Here is a 26,738-nt window from a genome sequence, read left to right on the forward strand (position 1 = left end):
TGATCGGTCTAGTCTTATATAAAAAATTAATTATCAGGATAAATTAGAAAGGGTTCGTAATTTAATCTTAGATTCCTAATTAAAATCATTGTTCGGGGTTAGAGTAGAAACATGTTTGCACTCACGTAAAATATTTTATTGATTCACCGTCAAAATGACAAACTACACTTACCACACATGAGAGAGTACAACTTATGTAAAAGAAGATTGAGACTGCAAATTTAAGTTGGCAACGAACGGCCAAAGCTAAATTTATTCTTTAACTAATGATCATAGACTTGCATGGATTGTAACAATTCCTGCATGCATGCAGCGTACTTGAATATATCAGCAGACCCCATTCAATGACGGCCGCCAATTCCACCGTCGAACCCACCACCACCGAATCCTCCACTGAGGCCGCCGCCCTTGCCGAAACCACTTCCCAAGCCACCTCCCAGTCCGCCTACCTTGCCAAAACCGCCGCCGGCGCCGCCACCAAACCCAGCTCCTTTCTCTCTGCCGTCACCAAGCCCGCCACCTTTACCAATGCCACCGCCGAGCCCACCACCTTTCCCAATGCCACCGCCAAGTCCCACGCCTCCACCAAGCCCGCCGCCGAGCCCTCCACCCTTTCCAATGCCAGTGGCAAGTCCACTTCCCTTTCCATAACCACCGCCAAGTCCCACGCCTCCACCGAGCCCGCCGCCGAGCCCTCCACCTTTTCCGATGCCAGCACCAAGTCCACCTGCCTTGCCAAAACCACCACCAAGTCCAACACCGCCACCGAGGCCCTTGCCAAAGCTGCCACCTTTGATGGGCCACAAGAATTCCTCGCCGAGCTTCTTGTCGGCCAGTTGCCTACCGAAGGCAGAGGCGGCGACAGAGCTGAAGCAGAGCAGCATCGCAAGCGTGCTTCTGCTCCCCATTGTTAATACGTGCTGGTGCAGAAGACTATACGCTTGCAATTGTGTTGGAAAAAGGAAGAGGAAGAGCTCAAATATTTATAGGAAAGAAAGAACGAACAATTAATGATTCCCAACTTTTCAAAAACAGTAGTTTGGATCTTCTGTTCCGAAATTTTTTTGTCCTCGTGTCCCCTTTGTTGATCGGACGGATCAAATTATATCTCAAGGATATTTTACGCATCACGAGGATATTGCACACATCTTAAGGATGTCATGATATCTTGAGATGTAATCTGATCCGTCCGATCGGTAAAGGAACACAGGAATAGAGAAATTTCGGGACAGAGATTCCGAACTACAGAAACAACGCATCCATGGCGACGCAAGTTGCAAGTCATGGTCTTCTGTGTGGCCTAACAATTTGCTTATCTTGCTTGAAGTTAGATTTCCTTTCACTTTTCTCTTCGCTTTTCTATTTTTTTTTTCTGCAAGATCAACCCTAGACATTCATTCGATCGACTCCATAACCATACATAGAAAAATTAATTAAAAAATAGAACGGCCAGAGAGTATTTTATCGGTTTCATCGCGAATCAATCTTGATTAATTTATACAAATATCATATGAAAACTAACTCAACTGTCCTGGGAGCTTCACATGTCTCTTCACGTTAGCAAAAAGATGATTGCGCTCTCCCCTAGCGCTCTCGTCAATTCATTCCAGGGTCAGCACGGAGAAGATAAATATGATTACAAAGTCAAGACATTAAGTTGACAGTATCTCATATGATAGTCAATAGAACGTATTGATGATACTTCTCTTGTCTCTTCACGTCCATGCTTATGGTGGTTAGTAGTTGAATGATCATTAATGTTGAAAAAAGATAATTATTCATCCCAAGCAGTCGAATATCGTGAGTCCTATGACTATATACAGACAGATAAATTATATACCGAACATGCCCCATATGAAAGGGCATTTTCCACAACTTCATCTTATTCAATCCTTATCTTATGCTATAAATCTGCCATATAGTTACCGGTTCAGCACAGTCATGGAAACACTTAGACTGATCATTAACGATGGATACTTTGAACAAGAGATTAATTACCACTCAGTACTCTAGCGCTTTAACGACCTGAGCTATAAATTGAGTTTAGCTATGTTTAAGCAGTCCGATTATGTTAATAAATTTATCTATTAAACATTTTACTTGGGACGCAGTATTTTAATCACTGAGCTCGATCAAAAAAAACTTTTATATTTATAGTTTAGTTAAAAATTTTAATATCAACTAGTACATTTTTAATATCATGTAAATAACAGAAAATTATATGATTTGAGTTACTATAAATTTTAATATATAGATTGTTTTTTGATAAATTTTATTTATGAACATTAATGATAGTTGGAGTTCGTGTTTAAACGTAATTAAATAACCATAAGAGAGCAAGTATAGTATATTATTATACTTAAGCTTGATCATCCGATTCATTTACTTCTTATTATGTTTATTTGAGATCGAAGATGGGAAAAAACAGAGTCAGCCACTTCTTTTGTCCATTTGAGCCATAAATAAATAAAACAAGTATTTTAAAACACTATTTTAAATGCGTTGAAGGCATTGAACAGCAATTAACAACATTGAATTCTATTCTTCTAAATGCAGCAAACAAGAGGTGGAAGATTTGAGCAAATGCTGCAGCCACAAAAAGAATACATCTGCTACACAAGAGTAAAAGATGAACTCGTCATCTTAGTGGTCTCATATTTTTTGAAAAGGAGTGAAAAATCTAGGAAAGTAATTATCCAGGCAAATATCAACTATGTAAATCTACGGAAACACACTGCTTGGTCTGCATGCATACACATTCCATGTATGGTGGCGCCGAGCTGGCGTAGTGCCCATAAATGAATGAAGCCACGGGAATTGTTTCTAACTCGAATGGCTCAGTATGTGAGTGATCTTAGCAAGCCATTAGATGTCCTGACTACGGCATGTGCAATGAATGCTCCAGCAGCAGCAGGGGCGGCAGTAGCTGGTGGTCTTTAAGGCTTTAGGCATTGGGCATGCAGCAGAACCTTCCGTCCAGTGCAGGTCATTTATTGCGAACTCCCGCGGGAGTTTGAAGCCGAGATTTGGATATGGTGCGAAAATAATTGCAAAATTAAGAACATTTAAAACCATTAAATAAGAGGGAGTAATTTAGTCCAGAAAGTGTTATTTCTAGTTGATAAAATGGGATTGATAATTAAGATAATTGTCAGACAAAATCAAGATAAGGTGGTAATCAAAGTCAAAACGTGTATAGTCAATCAGCCCCTACACTGGTCATACCTTTAGGGCTTAGCTCCCCATTCTTTAAGGGCAAGACTCCCAGCATACAACCGGTCGACCCTAGCAAGGATTAGACTTATAGGGCCCAGCTCCCCACTTCTCCAATATAAGTGTCTCAGCATATATCCGATCGACCCCAGTGCCCGTTGGACTTACGGGGTCCAGCTCTCCAACTTTCCAATGTAAGGTTCTCAGCATACATTCGATCGTCTCTAGTGTCGGTCAGACCTTCAGGGCTCAACTCCCCACTCTTCAAGAGTAAAACTCCCAACACACAGTTGGTCGCCCCCAACGCCGATTGGACTTAATTACGGGGCTCATCTCCCCACTTCTCCAAAACAAAGTTCTCAACATATATCCAGTCTGCCCCAGTGTCGGTCGAACTTACGATGCCCAGCTCTCCACTTCTCCAATACAGGGTTCTTAGCATATATCCGGTCGGCCCCAACGCCTATTGGACCCACGGGGCCTAGCTCCCCACTTCTCCAATACAGGATTCTCAACATACGCCCGATCGGCTCCAGTACCAGCCGGGTTCTCTTAAGGAGACAATATTGTCAGAAAATTACAACAACCTGTTAGAAATAACAACTACTCACTAGGAAATATTCTACTACTCTTACATACACATGCAACGGAACCTTTCTCTGAGGGTAGCCGTACATCTTCCATTACTCGACATATTCTGACACCAGATATTCTTTATCATCACATTATTACTGAGGTTATGAAAGGTGATATAAAAAGGGATCCTCTCTGTTGTCCAAGTACGCTCTCACGTGCACTCACACACACATCCACACTTATAGTTCTACTGTTCATCTTCTTCAACATTCGGTTACTATTCTGACTTGAGCATCGAAGTATCTGCGCCAGGGACTCCCTTCCTAGTTCTCACTCTAACGTTTCCATTTGCTTTATCTGTGATGTGCGCAGAAAGGACCGCTCAACGTCATCTTCTTCCAACTCAAAGTCTTCTCATGATAAACAGCAGAACCATCTATCTAGCGTGCCATCTCCCCTTATTTTAGGCAGGAGTAAATTTGGAGTCATCTGTGGGACCTTCGCCCGAATCTGAAAGGTAGATATGGAAGAGACTGGATGATTCACTACAATTATTTTATCACAAGAAGACTGTAAGTACCCTATGACAGTTTTGATGTGGTCAACCAAGTTAAGTTAGGTCCTGTTATATTTGATCTTTGTGTCTAAGTGTGTATGAGCTTAGGAACACAAGAAGTCGAGTGGAAGACGAAGCTAGCGAGAAGGATGACATGAGAAAAGAGTCAACGAGCTCGGTGCATCTGAAGGATGAGGTACTGCAGAAGAGTACACTGGCAGATGAGAATGATGCACGCGACGGTCTGAGGGACGAGAAGTCGGGTAAGAAGGCTGCTCGAGGAGAAGGTTGGAGTTGGGTTGGGTTGAGCTCAACTCCGGTTAGCCGAACTATCACCCATGCGAAGAGATCAACTTATGGGAGCTGATATGCCTTATGGAAGGTGCCCTCCATGGCTTGAAAGGTGCCTTCGATGAATAGTGCTAAGACGCCTTCCAGCCATAGAAGGTACCTTCCCTAGCCGTTAATTGATGATAATGTTTTATCCTTGGGGGGATAAAATTTATTCGATGGAAGAGGCCTTAGATCCTCCTTTGAAGGCGCCTTCAAGTTGCGGATAACAAAAAAAAACCCGAGACATAGTAAATTAATAACAATTCTTGTATTCATTTCCTAGCACATTTCTGAGCATTCAACGAGTGTAAGAGGCTTCTCTACCTATACGAAGGAGACTTTTTTCAAAATTTTCTCTTATTTTGGATTAACAATCACCTAGGTTGTAACCAAGTAATTCTTTAGCCTATTTTATTTATTAGTTGCTCAATTATTTTAATTTAATTGTGCTACTAATCTGAGTTGAAAGATAGAGAAGGTTTAGCTTTATTTTTTTACAGGCAATTCACCCCCCTCTTGTCGGCCGCACAGGTCCAACAAGTGGTATCAGAGTTAGAATGCCTCAGAAGGAATAACCGTCAATTGAAGCACCGAGATGATGGCCGGATCGAGCATCTACCCACCGAAGTTTGAGGGAAAATTCACGACATGGAAGAAACGCATGGAGGTATTCTTTAAAACAGACTTTGAATTGCTTTTAATAATTAAATATGATTTTATAGCTCCCAAGGATCACAAGGAGGTGAAAAAGAGGAATACTAGTGGACCAAGAAGGAGCAAGCAAACTTTGTAGCAAATGGATGAGTCTAATTCCATCCGCTGAGCGTGCTACCTCCAAAGGAAGTCAACAGAATTAGCACCTACGAATCAGCAAAGGAACTTTGAAAGAAGTTCATGGAGCTACATGAAGGTACGTTTGAAGCCAAGCTCGCTAAATGGGATCTGATCTAGAACCAACTGACCAACCTCTAGCTAAAATAAGGAGAGTCAGTAACACAACTGCACGCCAAGCTAAAGGAGTTAATCACCATACTTACGAATCTTGGAGAGCAGGTAACAAACCAAGATTCTTTAAGGTATGCGTTAAATGATTTTCCTATAACACAAGATTGGACATCTATAGTAGACTCTTATTATATTTCAAAAAATCTAGAGGTAAGTGTTGGGGATCTTGTGGCCAGCTAGAAAGAGGTTGAATAAACTAGGTCACCCCAATTCGATTGCTTCTATACAAGAAGGTTAGTGCGCAAGTGGAAATACAACTAACTAATGAAAATAATAAGGAAAGAATATCAAACTGCTAACACGATTCCTTTTACGTGGTTCGGAGATTGCTTGTTCTTATTCTACGGCTTGTCCTTGTGGTGGACGAACCCTTAATCCTTCAGTGGATTAGTCCCCGATAATCTCCGACTAGAGGTTTCTCCTTCTCGGTGGAGCAAATATCTCATAATGCTCTTTTTCTCTTTACAAGATGAAACTTAGGTTTGGAAAGGAAGAGAAGACTTGGAAGCTTGAAGGCAAAGACTAAGGGGCTGCTTGTTTGGGGGGTTTGGAATGGGAATGGAATGAAACTTGGTGCGATTTGGGGAAATGATGGTGGGACCCACGGATTCATTCCTCTAAATATAGGAATGGGTCATTCCTGAATAATATGAGAGGTTTGGGAATCATTCCCATTTCATTAATATTTGCAATCATTCCCATATCCTTTCCCATTCCCTTACCTGAACCAAGCACCCCCTAAGAGTATGCAATTAGATCAGTAACCTCCTTTATGCCCCAAAACTCCCCTTAAATAAGAGGAGAGAGTTGAATACAAGGTCAACTCATCTCAGCACCAGTCGACTGGTCTATGCACCAGTTGACTGGTGTAGCCGTTGGATATAGCCAACGGCACTCCGCATAATCCACGATCCTACTAACGGACTGGTGTCATCACCAGTCAAGTGGTCTTCACAACTGTTGAGCACAGAATCATGCTATGCTTTTGTGAATTTAGACCAGCCGACTGGTACTAGGTCCTAGTACCAATCGATTGGTACCTTACATTCACTCATACTCATCCTTTCCAGAGTCACCTTTAAAGCCCTCTTCCTCGGCCTTCGTCCCTCAGATGCACCCTAGCCTATGGCTCCTCTCCATGCACCTTTCACGTTGCCTTGAAGTTCGCTTCACTCAACTTCACTCCATTCCTCGTCCGGCGGTCCCTCGGATGTCTTCCACACCATCATTCACCAACTCAAGGATTCGAGCCCTAGGATGAGCTTCCCAAACTTAGTCGCACCAAGTTCCTCATGTGTTTCACCAAGTCCTGCATGACTCAAACACATATCAAATACATATAAAAGCATAACTTAAACTCTTTGACACACACATCAAAACCATGATCATACCGATCAATTCTAAGTCGATTGCACCAACAATAAAAACCTTAGAGTGTTTATTTTCCACTTTAAAACTTCATGAATCTGGATGTGTAAAATTGAAAAAGGAGCAGAATGTTGCCTTGAAGGCAAGAATGGACAATCCAGACTCCAAAGTGTCAATTGATAAAGAAGAAGCAACCCTAATGGTAAGAAAATTTAGTAAATTTATTAAATCTAATAAATTTAATAAAGTGTAGGGTAAGAAACATTCTCAGAGCAAAAGGAAGGTTTGATATTACAACTATAATGAAGAAGGACACATCAAGGATGATTGCCCAAAGCTAAAGACAAAGGAGAAGAAGAAAGAGTCAGTCAAATCAAGGTACAAAAACTTAAAAGCTACATTGGACGAGTCATTATTGGAGTTAAAAGTTGAAAAATACGCCGAACTAGCCCTATTAGTGGACAACCTAGGAGAAGATAAAAGTAGCTCAGAGATGAACATTGATGAAGGGGGAGAAACCTCAGAAGAAAGCCACAATAAAGGGAGAGCATCAAAACACGAGGTAATTAAAGTACATGCTCTACGTTCTGAAAAGTCATTTCAATTTATTAAGATGCCTACAAAGAATATAAAACAATTAGAAAGAGAAAATGCTAGGTTAAAATTAAATTTAGCGAATTCATGCCCCTTAGATATGTTTGATAATCTAAAAATAGAAAACAAAAAATTGAAAGTACAAATAGAAAAATTTAAAAATAACTATGCATGTTCTAACGACTTTCAAAAATCAAAATTTAGAAAGCATGGTAAAATTAATTGGTACATTACAAATCACCAAGGACAAATTAGAAAAATCCATACGAATTATGTGCCACCGAAATTTTTAGTAAACCCAATAGGAAGGAACCTATATTAGATTCCAAAATCATTCTTAGATTAATTTTTTGGGTAAAAAAAATTTATGTTAAAATAATTTTTTGGGTTATATTCTTTGCTCAAAATTTTATCTATGCATTAATTAATTTAGACATTTTTATAAAGTCATTTATTTCATTAATCTTTCGGTCTTAATTTTTACTAAATTTTGTTTGGGTGCAAAATGGAAATATGATTTACAAACATGATTTTTTTTGAAATTGTTTTACCATTGATTTAATTTCAATAAAATTATTAACTAAAATTATATTTTGAAATTTAAAATTATTTCACAGACTTAGTTTTTGAGAATTTTATTATTCTGTGATAAAATATAATATTTTTTGCCAAAGGAAATATTGTTATAATTTTTTGATAAATTATTTTCTATGAATTTATTAATGAAGTAGTATTTTGAAATTAAAAATAATTTTCAGACTTATCTTTGAAATCTTTTATTTTTTTTGGATAAAACATGATGTCTTTTATTATAACAAAAATATTTGGTATTTTTTTTATTTTATCTGATTTATTATGAATATTTTTTTAAAAGTTAATTTTTAATATTAAAAATGTAAGAAAATAGAAATTCAGAAACTTTGTTTTTTCTTGTATTAGACAATCTATTTGCCATATCCAAAAAAATTAATAGAATTTTTTTGAGTTAAAAAAGATATTTTTTTACTTATTTTTTGAAAATTAGTTGTTTTACTAAAATAAATTATTTTTGTTAGATTAAATAATATATTTTATGAATTTTTTTACTAGTCTAACTTTCTCTGCTTATATTCGACAAAAAGTTTCACGATTTTTTGAAACTGAGTAATTTTTAATTTATTTTTGTTAGAATAGAAGCTTAATTATTAAAACTAGAATATGTCTGAAAATTATTTCTACAAAATGTCGACCTACTAGTAATATTTGTAATATATCCCTAGATTTTTTTTAAAAAATTTGTTTAACTGTTTGTTGTATTTTTTCCCTATTTTTTGATGTGATAAAGGGAAGAGAAATAAGTACAAGTTAAGGGAAAGTTATGATATTTTTTGGATTTAAAGTTTTTACTTATTTTGTAAACTTCGTTAATTAATTGCATTGTAATATTTTATTCTAACTTCAACTTATTTGCATAATCATGTTATTATTTTGTTTGACCCTAACTTTAACTTGGGTTAATGCACATCAAAAAGGAGGAGATTGTAAGTACCCCGTAGTAGTTTTGATATGGTCAACTAAGTTATGTTATGTTGTATTTAATCCTTGTGTCTAAGTGTGTAGGAGCTTAAGAACACAAGAAGTCAAGCAGAAGACGTAGCTAAAGAGAAGGATGACACGAGAAATGAGTCGACAGGCTCGATGCATTCGAAGGACGAGGTGCTGCAGAATAGTACACCGATGGACGAGAAGGACGCGTGCGATGGTTCGAGGGGCGAGAAGTCGGGTAGGAAGGCTGCTCGAGATGAAGGTCAGAGTTGAGTTCGGATAAGCTCAACTCCGGTTAGCCAGATCATCATCCATGCGAAGAGATAAACTAATGGGAGCTGATATACCTTAAGGAAGGAGTCTTCCATGGCTTGAAAGACGCCTTTGATGAATAGTGTGAAGGTGTCTTCCAGCCATAGAAGGCGCCTTCCCTAGCCATTACTTGAGAATAATATTTTATCCTTGAGGGGATAAAATTTATCCGATGGAAGGTGCCTTGGACCCTTTTGAAGGCCTCTTCAAGTTGCGGATAACATTTTCCAGGGGCTATAAAAAGATCCCTAGACCTAGGAAATTAATAAAAACTCTTGTATTCAATTTCTAGCATATTTCTGAGTGTTCAACGAGTGTAAGAGGCTTCTCTGCTACACAAAGGAGACTTTTTTTTAGTGATTTCTCTTACCTTGGATTATACCTACATTGTAACCAAGTAATTCTTTATCATCTTTTATTTTATTAGCTATTCAATTGGTTTAATTTAATTATGTTACTAATCTAAGTTGAAAAATCAAGAAAGGTTTAGTTTTATTTTTTACAGGCAATTCATCCCCCCCCTTTTGCTGGTCGCGTAGGTTCAACAAAGACTTGGAGTTATTAATAGCCACCCGAGCGTAGAGGTTAGGGCAATGACAACAAGTATCAGTCGGGTGTCCTTTGTCGAATGACCTAGTTGCATCACTAACGAGTCCTCAACCGAGCAAGGAACCCAATGTTGGAGCAATTTCAATGGTTCGTGCGACCATGTGTTTTGATGTTGAGGCAAAGGATTTAAGTTAGGTTCACCCTTGTATTTGATATATGTATTTGAGTTGTGCGGGTTTGCAGGATACATATATAACTCAGCTTGATGACTTCGGGTTTGGTGAAGGATGGAGCATCCGAGGGGCTATGGAAAATGCAGCAAGGACAAGGGCCGAGGGAAGCGACTTCGAGACATACCGAAGGATGACATTGGGATGATCCGCGGGCTTGGGTGCATCCGAGGGACGAGAGCCAAAGTAAGTAAACTTGAAAGCAAGAGGTCAAGGCTGCAACGAAAAATCAAGTGAGTCGTAAGGGTGAGGGTCCGAGTACGTGAGATTGTACTTGGGGTACCAATCAACTGGTACTTTCACCAGTCGACTGGGGAGCGAACAGAATATCTCTGTTTGCTCAGCCAGTGTGGAGAATTCGACTGGTACTTTCATCAGTCGATTGGTATCGGGTTGTTGGGATGTAACGGTCGAATCTCTACATAGGGCAGTCGACTGACACTTTCACCAATCAATTGGTAGGTGGAGTTTTCCAACCTGTGACCTATATAACCAAGGCTTTGGAGCTTGGTTAAGGTTGATGAAATAGAGGTGGTTAACCCCTATTAATAGTCTACCAGTGCCCTAGCTTCTCAAGAGTTCTTATAAGAGTTGTGGTGAGGTTTCTCCACCCACAAGGAGCTACGTGAGCTAGTTAGAGGTCTTCCAGGGAGTAATCCACCGACGGATAGGGATCATCCACCTTACGGACAGCCGTGGAGTAGGAACTTTATCTCTGAACCACGTAAATCGGCGTGTAGCAACTTTCTTATTCTTTTTCTTATTGTCTTTTGCTTTTGTATTCATATTAGTATTAGATTTCCACTGTGCACTAACGAATACATAGGGAGCAATCGATTTGGGGGCACCGTCTATTGAATCTCCCTTCTAGCCGGCCATACAAGATCCTCAACAAGTGGCATCAGAGCCAATGTCGCACTTCACTGGACTAACCGCTGAGAAGAGCAACGCTTAAGAAGATGACCGACTTAATAGAACTGCTGAAGTATGAAGGAGGAAGCCTAGGGGACATCACATTTTGGATGATGAAGATGGATGTCTTCTTTGACATGGATTGGGATACCATGATGGTGATCAAGGAGCCGCTCGAAGTCCCAAAAGATAAGAAATGGAAGAAACTCTGACAATGACATTGGACGAAAGAGAAAACCTTACGATCGGAGGCAAACTCAAAGGTAATACCAATCTTAATAGATATATTGTCGTCTAATGTGATAAGTGGTGTAGGTGAATATGAGAACGTCCATGATTTGTAGAGCAAAGTAAAGATGGTTCTAGGGAAAGAACCTAAACCTACACAAGAAGAAGAAGAAGAACCCAAGGAGATGAATTTAATTGCTCAAGTTGAAGAGAAGCAAACGGGAGTTGAGCCATTCTCAACATCCGAAGAGGAGAAGGATAAAGAAATGTCATCCGCAAATGTGGATGAGGAAGCATCATCAATATCCTCAAAGGTTGAAGAAGAATCCAAGACAAGCGAAGAAAAAGTCTTGGAAGTCAACCTAGTGAGCATCTCCATCGAAGTGAAGTCAAAGGACCACATCACTTGCTTCGGGTGCAATGAGAAGAGACACTACAAGAGTAGGTGCCCATTGGGTAAGAAGAAGGTAATTCCTAAACTCATTCAAGTTAATTTAAATACTAACAAGGGTTGTAGGAATCAAGAAACCCAAAGGAGGAGGATGCAAATAATATGTTTCACGTGTGGGGAGAAGGGACACTACCACACCATATGTCCTAAAAAGAGGGAGATGAAGAAGCTTGCACATCTAAAGAAATGGGAGCAGAAGAAAAGCTTGTAGGATCGGAAGAGTGCGATAGAGGGGGGATGAATATCGCACTTTTAAAAACGTTTCTTCGACTTATCAAAATCAAAGTCGTGTAGCAGAAAATAGAAAACACAATTCAGTTACTTGGTTCGAAGCCTAGGTCAACTTTTACTCCAAAATCCGCTATCCTTGATTGCACAGATGGACAATCCACTAAAACTCTTTTCTCCGAAAACCTCGGAGAGAATCAGATCGTACAATGAAATGAGTAAGATAGTAACAGTCTACTATCTTACTTTTAAATTAACTACAAAACAAGTTAAATAAATATACCGATTACTTAGATAGAAGATACAACTCGATCGGTACTTCTTGGATGGTACATCAGCTTGCTTGATGGATGCGTAGAGATGAACTTTGAATAGATCTAATTTCCTTGTTCCCAGCCTCGGATCTCGAGCTCACTTTTATAAGAGTCGTCGACGTTCGGTCGACCGATCATTAAGTTGGGCTGACCAAACCAGCTCCCTTCCATCTTCGTTGAGATATGATGTTGATTCGATCTTCGATTTTTAATGACATTAAAGTGTTCGGTTGACCGATCACATTCTTCGGTTGACCGAACAAAGAATTTCCCTGTTTGTCGAGATTCGCACTTAATGCTGCATTGATGAGGTGATCGTTCAGTCGATCGATCTACTGGTTCAGTCGACCGATCAGCTTAGTTTCATTCTCTGTTTCTGATCGAACTGATCTGTGTCACATCATCAGTGTTTGATCGACTGATCTTTTGGTTCGGTCGACCGATCAAGGTTTGATCGCTTTGCTTTGGTCTAAACTTGTATTTGCTCTAAGTCAGACTTGTTCGGTCAACCGAACAAGGAGTTCGGTCGACTGATCAGGCCGAACCTGCAAAACAATGTTAGATAATAATTCTATAAAATGGATATTAGCACAGTAATAATATATCTAATGCATGAGTAATAATAATAGATAGTTTAACTGTCTTGATCTCAACTTGGAAACCTTTCCGATTTCTTTAGTTGGATCAACGACCTTAGGTTGTTCCTTTCGGGAACATGACCTCACTGCCGCTCCTCTAATCGTATACCTCAACTTACCTACCAAACATTGGTCCTCTAGATCTGTTTGGACTTTGTCTGCTCAGTGTCTGATCGTCTGATCCACTAAGACTTTTCCTGCAATGCTACATTAGCCAACAACAATAATAGTAACATAGAATACTATGGTAAACCTAAAATTAGATTTACCGAGATCCGCTGGTCCGGTCGACCACGCGATCTGATCAACCTTGCTTAGAGTTCACTCCTCCAAGACTTCTCGTTACCTAAGGTTATCTCCCTCTAAGATTTTCTCCATCTGGCTTCACTCACCAGAACCTAAGGTTATCACCCCCTAGGGGTTCTCCACCTGGCTTCACTCACCAAGACTCAGTATTTGACTACCCAGGGATCAGGTCCTCCAGGCCTATCGAATCCACCTAGCTTCCATGATCTACCGATATTTCCCTTGCCTAACCTGCAACTAGGACTTCCCTTGCCTAACCGCAGTTAGGACTAGTCACTCGGTTGACTTCCCACCCTTACCTAGCCACGACTAGGACTTCCCATAATCAAGCTCCATTAAACTTACTTAAACATATTTGTCAGACATTAAAACCTTGGATGTCGATTGCACCAACAAAGCTTAAGTCAAGGGGGAGCTTCAAGGGTAAGGGAGGTATATTTTAACTTGAATTGCAATTATAATTCTTATGCTCTCATGCATGCTAGAAATAATTTTTATTATTTATCCATGCAAAATTTTGGATTTAAATATCATGATAGAAATAGGGTCAATGTAGATCATAACCCTAGGAGACCAATTCATGATAACCCTAGACATGTTAAATTCCCAGTACCTAAGGGAAAGAAGGTAATAGAGAACCAAGGCATTAATCCCAAGAAGTGGAGACATATGCCTAGGAAGAGTAGGTCTACGAATGTCCAAGGTGGACATGTTGACTCTAGGTTTAGGAACCTAGAAAGGGAGAACAAGCTTTAAAGGCAAAGCTTGATAAGTTGGAGAAAACCCTAGAAAGATTTAATGTTGGATCTAGAGGGTTAGGTATGGTGTTGGGTAGCCAAAAATCGAATAATAATAGATCGAGTTTGGAATACCGATCTAGTTCCTCCAAGGCTAAGGAGAAATCATCTGCTAGGGTGACAAATGATAATGGCAAAGGAGAGTCATCCAAGGCCAAGGAAAAGAAATATGCTAGGGTTGTATAACTTTGACAAGGATGTTATGTCTAAGGTCAAGAAGATAGGGAATCTTCTAAGGAGCATCATTGTCGTTTAGCCACAATATATGAGTCACCTATGGTGGTGGCTAAGGTTAAGAGCTCTAGGGGAAGCTCAAAGAGTCAATTTGGGATCCATGGCCAATGGATCTCAAATGGGTATTACTTGGGATTCTAGATGGGTCATGGAATGTGCCAAAGGATTTTGGAAATGACTTGAGTCTCAAACCTAGAGATTTGACACAATTAGGTTGTGTTTCATACTTGAAAATATGACATTGGGGTCATATGACATGACAATTGGTTTGGATGTATAGATGTCATATAAACCAATCGTAGGGATGCATTATGGTTTAGTATAGGCAAATACATCAAGAGGAAGTCAAAACAATGACTTTAGGTCAAGGTTCAATTGAACCATCTAGATAGTTTTAGATTTTGTGTCAATCTTGGGATCAGTGATAGATATCTTTTTGAATATATTTTTTTTAAAGAAGACACGGGTAAAACAGATCTCTCCACAAAATTTGAAGATTTTTGGATGTCTGTAGAATATTTGGCGCATTTCTGAAGTTGGGTTCAGAATGTTGTTTGGACTGAAAATAGTGTGTCAGTCGACTGATACAGTTACTGGTCAACTGGTAACAGTGTTTATCGGATACAGAATGGTTCTGTGGATTTGTTTCGATAAGGGCAGTCGACTGTTACTTTTGGCAGTCGACTGATACAAGTCTGAAACTGTTTTCAGCATTAGTTTGTGACCGGGTCAACTCGCATTGGTGTATAAGATCCTTAGAGAGATAAATACACGAGTTTATAGTCATTTTGGATGATAAGTTTTGAGAATTGGGATATTGTTGAAGCTTTTTTATATTAGGCAAAGGGGGAGAAGTAAGATTTAAGTGGGAAAACCTGAAATACCTTTGCAGTGGTGAAAATCCTAACTCAATGAGGAGTTTAGATGTATGGGGAGCCTTGTGATAAGTTCTTAAATAGCCTTGTGGTAAAATTCCTAGCTCAATGGAGAGCTTAGGTATAGGGGGAGCCTTGGGATAGGTTCCAATGCATGTTTGCATTTTCCATTCGGCTATGTAAGTCCAAGTGTGTAGCCTTGGCAACGTAAGTCCATTCCGCGGTATAAGTTTAAGTGTGTAGCCTTGACAACGTAAGTTCATTCGGCGATGTAAGTCCAAGTGTATAGTCTTGGCAACGTAAGTTCATTCGGCGGTGTAAGTCCATGTGTGTAACCTTGGCAATGTAAGTCCATTGTTTTTAGCATGTGTTATTGCTATTTGTTTTCCCTAACTTAAACGTATTGCTAATCATCAAAAAAGGAAAGATTGTTGGAGTAATCTCAATGGTTCGTACGACCATGTGTTTTGATATTTGGGCAAAGGGCTTAAGTTAGGTTCATCCTTATATTTGATATGTGTATTTGAGTTGTACAGGTTTGCAGGATACACATATGATTCAGCTTGATGGCTTCAGGTCCGGTGAAGGATGGAGCATCCAAGAAACCATGGACCAGGTAGCAAGGACAAGGGCCGAGGGAAGCGACTTCGAAGCATACGCGAAAGATGGCATTGGAATGAGCCGTGGGCTTGGGTGTATCCGAGGGACGAGAGTCAAAGGAAGTAGGCTTGAAGACAAGAGGTCAAGGCTACAATGAAGAGTCAAGTGAGTCGTAAGGATGAGGGTCCGAGTGCGTAAGATTGTACTCGGGGTACCAATCAACTAGTACTTTTGCCAGTCGACTGGAGAGTGAACAGAATGTCTCTGTTCTCTCAGCCAGTGTGGAGCAGTCGACTGGTATTGAACCGTTGGGATGTAATGGTCGAATCTCCACAGAGGGCAATTGACTGATACTTACACCAGTCGACTGGTAGGCGGGGTTTTCCAACCCATGGCCTATATAACTAAGGCTTTGGAGCTTAGTTAAGGTTGACGAAATAGAAGTGGTTAACCTCTATTAGTACTTCTTGTGAGAGTTGTGGTGAGGTTTGTCCACCCACAATGAGCAACGTGAGCTAGTCGGAGGTATTCCGAGGAGTAATTCATCGACGGATAGGAATCTCCCACCTTACGAACAACAGTGGAGTAGGAGTTTTATCTCCGAACCACGTAAATCGGCGTATAGCGGTTTGCTTATTCTTTTTCTTATTGTCTTTAGCTTTTGTATTCATATTAGTATTAGATTTTTGTTGTGCACTAACGAATACGTGGGGAGCAATCGATTTAGGGGCACCGTCTATTCAACTCCCCTTCTAGCCGACCATATAAGATCCCCAACACCCAAGTGGAAGGGTCAACTGGTTTCCAACCAATTCCTCCTCCTCTTGTCGGCTTCATGTAAGCGCCTGTGTGATCAATTATCTTGTCGTCTGTTCCTCCTATTTTTTAAATTGTGGCAATTTCATTTGGCAAATCCTTTTGTTATCTCTATTCAAGATAAATTTTAAATTATCATCCACTCGGTAGCCTCGACCAGCAGCTTAGCCACACTGAGCAGCCCATTCATCCTTATTTAACAGGTTGAGGGTATTCACTCAGGTCCACTCAATAGATAAGTCTAAAATGTGAATTTTATATCTTAAAAATCAAATATATCCTTAATTTTAACAAAGCAAAGAGTTGAAAAGCTAAGGCATTCGGGTCATACACCATGCTCCCACTATTCAGGACATTCGGGTTCTACACCATGGCTCCACCATTGTTCTTCCAAGCTCCACGACATTCGGTCATACATCGTGCCTCCACTATCCAGGGCATTTAGGTCATACATCATGTCTCCTCCATTGTTCTTCCAAGCTCCAAGACATTCAGGTCATACACCGTGCCTCCACTATCCAGGGTATTTGAGTCCTACATCATGGCTCCACCATTACATAAAATTTCTATAGCTATGTCTATGCATGTGTGTATTTTGTATGTGTATTGTGTGTTGTAATAATTTAGAAAACCATTACGCTTACGCTACTTGTTTACGAAATAAATTTTTAAAATGCATATAGAGACACCCAACATGGTGCACATTCTTCAAGCAGGACGAGGTGACACTAGAACTAGACCACATATTTTTCAGATGTACTCCTATTTGCCAACTATGAGGGAGGATCCGAACATAGTTGCAAATGCAACCTGAGATGACCACTTACAGACATATGCTAAGGACATTCAGAGTCTAGTACCGTGAATAGTCACTCCATCATGACCACGGCACGCCACCTTGTCATGTTAATACTGGTGCATCATGTTTGGAGGGCGAGGAACTGCGATATGTTTAAGGGGCTTAGATTTGATGTGGATCAAGTCTTTAGTCAAGTACAGACCCACGTCTATAGATCGGTGAAGGTATATTCAAATTAGCTATTCAAGCATGGATGACACTCCGGGGGCATGCAGGTTTTGGTTACTACCCCATTTTACATTTGTTGTGGCATTTACACTTGTATGCATTTACTACACATACTACACATATAAGTTAGTTAGAAGGGTGTGCAATTTAGGCATTTTAGGTAGCATCATGAGTGTGAGTGGCATTTTAGTGACCCGAGTTGCATTTTGATAGTGTCACCTTGCATACAACAAGCATATATTTTGGAGTTGATATAGAGCAGCGTATAGATAGACTTATGATAGACCCCTACATGATTTTGGGAGCCTACCTCCTGCATTTACATGTAGTCTTGTAGCATAGGAGCTCATCTCGGGCAATTTTGACACACCACCCAAGGGTCTGGAGGATTTACATCCACAATTACATATTGTATAGAACTGCGACCCTACTTGGGATAGACACAATGTTCACCCAAGTAACCGACCATGGTATAAAAAAAATGTACTTGATTTGGCGCCTTCAGAGATATGTAATCATACGAAGCTTACTTGCCCTAGAGATCTGAGACACATGCAGTTGCATGGAGCCTTGGGGCAAGACCTTCAGCATCATCGAGATACGAGGATCATTACCTAAGCTGGAGGTTGAGAGACATAGTGCCACATGGAGCATGAGTGAGAGCTATGGAGCTACATAGAGCCTTGGAGGGTACATGCTCCCTGGTCTGAGGAGGGGGAGATGAGACTATGTACACTTGGAATACATCTCGAGTAGGTGGGCGAGAGGAGTGATTTTTTGTGAGTGAGGAATGAACGGATTTACATGAGAGCACACTTATTGAGCATGAGAGCATGTACATCTTGATAAAGGGGTGAGGATATAGGTGAATAGATTTACCTTTAATGATCTATCTAGTCCGCAGTAAATAGCTCACAATAAAGACTTTCCAAATCCATTTATAGCTCATGCTTTGCTAAAAAACCTATGAGGGTGAATAGATCCATCAGAATGATCTATCTAGTCCGTAGCAAATGACTCATAGTAAAAACATTGCAAATCTATCAATAGTTGAAAACTTGCTAAAAGTGTGTGGGGGGCAGTGATGGTGATGACAAACCAAGTTGAGGATATGAGCACTCGCATTAGATGAGTCAATCCACTAGAGGAGGATGGATAGTGATGCTAGCTAGATGGCACATGTGCTACACATGGGCAGATGTTTAGTGGCATATGATATGATGATGTGATATACGACATAGAGTCATGGTATGCTTCATGATGTCACCTTTGGATGGAGCTTGTTAGGTGCTAATGACACGGACTAGCCGCCTATGATGGATAACGAAGACTTAGAGATCGGTCGAAGCTTGCTCTCCCGTGGTTGTGCGAAAGGTAAGTTATCAACCAGGGCATAATTGATGAGAGATATATCTGTATGTATAAGAGAGATGGTACACATGTGAGCACTTGTACGCCATACCTCAGATCCCCTAACAGATCTGACACTTCATCAAACATGACATATGTAGGGATCTTTGATTTTTATATGTTGGTATATTTCTTTGATAATATATATTTACCTTTTATATAAAACTAAAGCATCATCATGAGGGACATCGACACTTGCCAAATCCACGAACTCAAATAGGTCTGTTGATCAGGTTAATCAGACACTAAGCGAGACCAGAGAAATACAAACAGGTCTAAAGGACAAGATATTTGACCAGTAAGTTGAGGTAAGCTCCTAGAGTGGAGTGGTAAGGTCATATCCTAGTCGGGACAAATCTTAGGCGTTGATCAAATTGAAGAACCCAACGGAAGCTTCTAAGTTGAGATCAAGACAGCTCTAACTATCATATTCATGCATCTCTATTTTATATTGCCTAACTCTGTTTTGCGGGATCATTATCATTTGTATTCTTATTGTGCTAACTTAGTTTTACAGAAAGAAAGTCAGTTGACCGATTGGTTTAGTCGATTGATCCAAGTGGATAAGAACAGTAAAGGATCGCAATCTGGCAAAGAAGGCAACAAGATTCCATTGATGGATCAGTGAGATCAGTCGACCAATCTATTTTTAGTAAGCAATTACAAATTGATCAAATCACTTAAGAAAGGAAATCCAGAGGTTCCATCGACAAATAACATGGATTAGTCAACCGAATATCATAATTTATGGGATTAGATAGATTGAATCAGAGCAAACAAAGAAAGTCACAGAGTTTAGTAGACGAAAAGGATCAGTCAACAGAATGGGATTTTAGTCGATCAAATGATGCCTATAAAAGAAGGTCTCAAGGTCTGAGCCGATCAACAATTCATTCTGTGCTCATTCATATCTTTGCTGCTATTGATCGTGCAAGTTACAACAACTACGATGTTGGGAGGCTTCCGACAACCGACACTTCATTTCCTATACTTGTTTTCAATATTCTTTATTGTACTTGCATAGTTTGTTACTGTATATCTCATACTTGTATGGCATTGCTTCTTCTCTGAAAGTTTTCAAAGAGAAGAAATATTAGATTGCCCATCGGAAGTGATCAAGGATCGCAGATCTTAGAGTAGTAGTCGCTTGACTATGAACCAAGTAAAATTAACTTAGTATTTGTCTCACTTTTTATTCCACTGCAACTTTACTCTAATTTGGTTTTACGATGATGAAAAAGAAAAAGATTTTAAAACAATCAAGATTCACCCTCCCCTCTCGACTTCTATGATCCTACAGAGTGTTGTCAAGAAGACGGGATATTTGACATCATCTGAATACTGATGTAGTAGGGAAGCATTTTCAAATTTACAGATATAATCCTCAGGGTAAGTAGTACCGTTATATTCCCCTATATGCAATGCCCGGAAATGTCTCAGTAACTCGTCCTGAAGGATGCTTCTTGAGAACGGAGGGTCTCGAGGGGTCTTTCTCCCACTAGATGTTGGAGCCTTTCCCTTCAAAGGATCCTGATGAGAGGTCTCTCCTGAAGATTTCCTTATGACCGATGTACCGAATGGCATGGGGAACACAATCTGGAGCATTCCTATGGGCCAGGGCATCCTCTAATGAGGCGTCGACGTAGCTTCGACCGACCGAGGCTATGACTCAGTTTGGGAATGGGTTTCCAGTAGGAGTGGCTATTGGGGATGCCCTTGCAATATCACCTGCACCATCGCAGCTACCAGCTTGTCAAAATCTTTCTATTACCATGGTGGTAACGTAGGGTCTTCCGGTGTCATCCATCCTAACATCTTAGTTCATTTCTTAACTTAGTGTTTCCACAGACGTTGTCAATTTGATCCTACCAAAGAATGTCGATGAACTAACCATCGATGAATAGGTGTAAAAGCCACCTTAGTTGCCAATTACCTAGTGTTAACAAGGATTGGTAGGGAGGTCCGCCGGAACCTGGATAGAAGAAGATGAAAGAAAGATGGTTAGAATGACAGCCAAAGGGTTACTCAGTATAGCCACTCTGATGTTCAAGTCAGTTGTCATCGGAAGAGGAGGAAGAAGAATGAAAATGGAATGTTTAGGGTATAAGTACCTCGAGTTGGTTTTGATATAATCAACCGAGTTAAGTTAGTCTCTACGGTTTTGATCCCTTGTTTCTAAGTATGTAGGGACTTAGGAACACAAGAAGTCGAGTGGAAGACGTAACTTACAAGAATGACAACACAGGAAGTCAGTCGATGAACTTGGTGCATCTGATGGATGAGGAGCTGTGGAAGAATACACCTGCGGATAAGCATGACACATATTGCACTTCCGAGGGATAAGAAGTTAGGGAGGAAGACTGCTTGAGGAGAAAATAGGAGTTGTGTTTAGGTGAGCTCAACTCTGGAAGGCTGAAGAATCATCCAAGTAACCGAATAAGTCAACTATTGAGTTGACTTTGTTTAGGCGCCCAGACCAGGTCCAGACATCAGGGATGTCTCAGCCAAGTTAGCGAAATGTTGCAGCGAAGATCAACACTGGAGTACACGTCAGCCAACTCCAGGCGCTCGGACCAAGTCCAGACGCCCAAGAAGCGAAGATCCATTGGAAAGAAGTCATTGCGGTGTGGATCGAACCAACCATGTCCAGGCACCCAGACCGAGTCTAGGCGCCCTGGAGGTGTCACATCATCCAATGGCTAACTTTGATCAGTGGGTTATAAATAGAGCTTTGGTACTTGAAGTTCAAATACAACACACTCTGTACTCGAATTCTTTTCTGTTTTTAAGTCTACACTTTCAACTGTTGGTGCAACATCCCTCAGCTCAAGGTTGACCTGGGTGACCAAGCTGAGTCTTGGTTTGAGTTTAGATGTTTGACAATAAGAAATTGATTGAAGAAGAGTCAAGTAGGTCAAGGTTGACCGGATACTTGACAGGGAAGTCCTAGTGAGTGAAGCTAGGTGAAAGTCCTGGTGAGTGAAGCCAGGCAGAAGGAAAACCCTAGTGAGTGAAGCTAGGTGAAAGTCCTGGTGAGTGAAGCCAGGTGAAAGCCCTAGTGAGTGAAGCTAGGCAGATGGAAAACCCTAGTGAGTGAAGCTAGGTGAAAGTCCTGGTGAGTGAAGCCAGGTGAAAGCCCTAGTGAGTGAAGCTAGGCAGATGGAAAACCCTAGTGAGTGAAGCTAGGTGAAAGTCCTGGTGAGTGAAGTCAGGCAAGGAAAAATCCAGATGGATCAAGGATGATCGGACATCTGGTGTTGGGAAGTCCAAGTAGGTCAAAGGATTGACTGGATACTTGGCACAAGGAAATACAGATAGGTCAAAGGGATTGACCAGACATCTGATGGAAGTCCAAGTAGGTCAAAGGAGTGACCAGATACTTGGCATGAATAGAAAAGTCTAAGTGGGTCAAAGGGATTGACCAGACACTTGGTGGGAAGTCCTAGCAGGTCAAAGGAGTGACCAGATGCTAGGCATGATGTACCAACAGGTCAAGGTTGACCGGATGTTGGTTTGAGAGGCTTGGAACTTGGTTTTGGGCAAAAACCAAGTGTTGGATCGATCAGTGGATCGATCCAGGAGCTGGATCGATCAGTGGATCGATCCAGGCTTCTCCTAAGCGAACAGAGAGCCTCTGGATCGATCCGTGGATCGATCCAGATGTTCCAATCGATCAGTGGATCGATTGGGACGCGGCTGCTTTGCGCGATAAGCGCTGGATCGATCCAGGCGTTTTTCCAGAGCACAGAGGCGCTCTGGATCGATCCGTGGATCGATCCAAAGCCTCCCCGATCGATTGGGAATATTCGAATCGATCGGGATCCGACCGTTGACGTCGATAAAGGCTGCAGGCGTTCATTTCCTTCGGCATCTCTTCTCCGATTCACTCCAGATTTCTCGCCAGTTCTTCCACAGCACTCACAAAGCTCAGATCGCCAGTTCTTGAAGGATCTTGGAAGTTTTCCAAGTCAAGAGGCGGATCAAAGCCAAGAAGAGAAGCTAGGGTTAGGGTTTATACTCATTGTAAGCTTGTAAGCTTGTATTTCTTGTATCCTTTCCCTCTCTTCTTGTATTGAGTCTTGTAGGGCTTCTCCGCCCTTGGTAGTTACCATAAAGGAGAGTTTTATTTAGTGGAGGGTGTGTGTGTTGGTGTGGATCCTTGGATTAGTCACTTCTTGTGAGGTGGATACCAAGTAAACCAACCGTGTTAGCGTTGTGTGATTGTTCTTTGTATTTCCGCTGCACATCTTTGAAGGAACAAGCAACGCCGAGCACCGAGCGAACGCGACGAGCTATTCCCCCCCCCCCCCCCCTCCCCCTCTAGCTACTTTTGGTCCTAACATCAACGATTGTAAGATGTTACTCTACATTCATCAAAGGAGATCTTTTAGTAGAGTTTTTCAACTACTTTGGATTAACAACCATCCCGATTATAATCAAGTAAACTCCTTGTCTCTTACTTTATTTTATGTATATTTTTTATTTTAATTAACGTGTGTTTTACCCTTGCAAAGTTCAAATGGCAAGAGAAAATGTTAACTTTTAATTGCAGTCTATTCATCCTCTCTAACCGGCCTCACCGGACCTACATAAGGTTTTTGTATGTGTGTATTCACGTACCAGAGCTCATAGGAGTTGACTACCTTTTATAGAGTGATAGTTATTTCCTACGTTCTCCACGTGTTCCAAGATCCACATGTGTGTTATCTACTTCCTGAAATAAATGACATTGTCTTCAGTTTGGTGTCATGTAGTCGGGGCGCCGCCTCCTGAGTCAAGAGGTGGCTTGAAGACAGACGACCCAGATCGAGAACGTCATAAAATTGAGATGTCGCCAAGTCGAGGGGCAGCTCGAGGGCGAACAACCCGAGGTTCGAAGCACCATGGAGTTGATTGCTACTAGTAGTTGAGGTTGTATAGACTCAGGGAATGACTCGGCTCTTCCTTGACTTTGTCTGCCATCTCAACAGGACTATATATATATATATATATATATATATATATATAAATTCGTGTGTCAAATATCTAAATAAACATGTTCATGAGCTCATGAGTCAAATATTGTTAAGCTTGACTTGATAATGTTTTCAAGCTTGAAATTAGGCTCGAACTTAGCTCATTAACTTAATCGAATGAACATGAATGAGCTATTTTTCAAATCGAAACTCGAATAGCTTATGAGCAGCTTGATTCATTTACACCCCTACTTATGTAGGGTTAGAGGTCAACTTTTAAAATATTTATCTAACATAAGCTATCCAGTAAGTAAACCAGAAAAGGTCATCTAATTCTATAATTAATCAGGTAAAACTTAACACCTAGATTATTAAAAAGAAAAAAGAAATAGGTCATCTTTACCCATTGGGATGTTGAATATGAAGATTTTGATAGCTGGTGAAGAAAGTGAGATGGTGATCAAATGGCCTTTCTCTAATTGAACCTCTGGGTTTACATAAGTTAAGTTGTATTTTAGATTTATCTGATACATGAATTATAGAGAAAGACTTCTATTACTTTATTTGAATATTAAGATTTTGACAATTGTTGAAGAAAGTGAGATGGTGGTCAAATGACATTCATGTGATCAATCGAACCTCTTCTCCCAATTAGCTATAAGTTAGTTCAATCACCTTAGTCTCTTTGGCCAGATCAACTGAACAACACAATTATATAATCATGTTAATCACAAATTCCGTTCGATCTACCTCTTTCGCTTCGTGGGGCTAATCAACCCCCTAATCAAGTTGATTTGTCCATTCAAATGGGATGACAAAGTTCATTTATTCGACCCGGTTACATATTGAACATGGTTGATCCAATCCCCCCTATCAACTCCAAAACCTCTTTCACTTGGACAACAAAAAATAACTTTTAGTGTCCAAATATCATTTTACATTCCATTCATTTTATTGGATGCCTCATGGTCGACATCTGCAAAAGAGAGCAAAAGGACCCAAAGTTCTTTGATCATTCATGTGCTCGCTCATATCCAAGATTCAAGAGCCCAATTATACGCAAAGGAGTTAACGCCGCTGATGAGTTCAAGAATGTCCGAGTCGAGCATCTCTTCTTCCTTTACCGCCACCTACAACAACAATATAAACTACCCTTTCAAAAAATTTTGTTTTTGTTTCCCTCTGAGCAACCATAGAAATGATCACAAGGACACGCTTACTTTGTGAAAGTCATGGTTGCTTATGCTGCTCTTCGTTTCCTCTCCTCGCTCATCAAGCTTCGCGAATCGCCCTCGGACTCTCGGTCGCGTATCTGCTAATGTTTTCCTACAAGCATACTGATAGCCAAAGGATGAATCACTTAAACTTCAATTTATAAGTTTTATTCAGTTGCATGATCGACTGAATTACCTTGATCGTTTTGGTGAAGTTTCTCTTGTTCCTCTTCTCCATGTATCTGTGGATCTTCTCCTTCCTCTCTTCTGGCGACAGCCGGAGGCCTACTTTATCTTTGGAGGAGGAACAATCCTCCATTGCCACTGCGGCCGTGTCTCCGCTGATCACCTTGATTAATTCACAAGGCAAATTAACGAACAGTTTAACTAATTTCAAAGTGCTAAAATGTGCACTAAGTTCTTTTATCCTAAAAACTGTCGATGGAGAATCACAAGTAAAATATAAGATATTTTAGAAAAATTCTCTTCCTCTTTCTCTTTTTCTTTTTCTTCCTCTATCTCATAATTGATTTAGTTGCAGATAACGACGGAAGTTGGGAGAATCTTACTATAGATTGGTCCTTGCATAATATCATACGACTCTCGGAACAGTTTTGTTTTTTTTCTGGATGGCTCATGAGGAATCACCTTTCTTGTAGATTGTGATCATTCCACAAGATTGATTGACGCAACAATTGAATTATTATTTTTATTATTTTTTTTTTTTTTGTACTTGGCAACAATCTGAATATCCATTGTAAATTTTAATAATAAATTATACTTCCTTAATCACAGAGTATAGTTATTTCTTAATCTATCTAAAGAACAGTTCAAACTAGAAGACTCACTGTGAAAATTTATAAATGAAATTCCAAAAATTAGGAATTTAATGTCAATTTATTACCTGCGACACCGCCTGCTCTAGTTCGCAGAACAGGAAGCCGTCGTCCTGCTTCGGATGATCCTTCGCCACATCAGCCGGACCCACAAATTCCCCGACGCCGCAGGCGGTCCCATCTGGGTAGCACAGCGCACCGAGCTGGAGCAGCTCGCTAGCGAATCTTGGCGGCGGCGGCGGCGGCGCTTCCACTTCTATCGTCTCTGCCGCCAGCTGGCGGTTTGGTTGGCCACAGGAGTACCCATCCGCGAAGCTGTAATCAGCTTCACAAGCGGCACCGCCAGCGGCGACCATGGTCGACGGCTGGCCAAAGTGTCGGTAGCCGGCGGGTGGATAGGAAGCCGGAAACATGGTCGAATCGGCGACAGAGGAAGGAGAAGCTGCTGAGGTCGCACAAGCTGCTGTTCCGGCTAGAAAGCAATCACCTTTATAGAGAGAAGGACGTCGTAGACTAATAGCACTTTTAGCGCAGTTGGATCTTTACAAATGGTGAAATCTGCCATCCTGTGACATAAGAATGGTAATCCCAGTTAGACTATCTTTGGAGTGATAAGTCCGATCTTATAAAAGTTTTT

At 40.6% G+C, this 26,738-nt stretch overlaps 2 protein-coding genes across 2 annotated transcripts; both read right to left on the reverse strand.

Annotated features, from left to right (window-relative positions):
* Positions 1-341: 341 nt before the first annotated feature.
* LOC121996534 (glycine-rich cell wall structural protein 1-like) lies at positions 342-908 on the reverse strand. The gene has a single exon (XM_042550530.1). The coding sequence runs from the start codon at positions 906-908 to the stop codon at positions 342-344; it is 567 nt and encodes a 188-aa protein (XP_042406464.1).
* A 23,936-nt stretch (positions 909-24,844) lies between these two features.
* Positions 24,845-26,593, reverse strand: LOC121999910. The gene is made up of 4 exons (XM_042554538.1): positions 26,170-26,593; positions 25,462-25,614; positions 25,272-25,388; positions 24,845-25,181 (listed from the first exon to the last, which is right to left on the reverse strand). Exons 1-4 carry the CDS (start codon positions 26,512-26,514, stop codon positions 25,080-25,082), a joined length of 717 nt encoding a protein of 238 aa, XP_042410472.1. The 5' UTR covers positions 26,515-26,593; the 3' UTR covers positions 24,845-25,079.
* Between the last annotated feature and the right edge of the window lie 145 nt (positions 26,594-26,738).

The sequence above is a fragment of the Zingiber officinale genome, chromosome 1A, assembly GCF_018446385.1.
Source record: "Zingiber officinale cultivar Zhangliang chromosome 1A, Zo_v1.1, whole genome shotgun sequence".
Taxonomy (NCBI): Eukaryota; Viridiplantae; Streptophyta; class Magnoliopsida; order Zingiberales; family Zingiberaceae; genus Zingiber; species Zingiber officinale.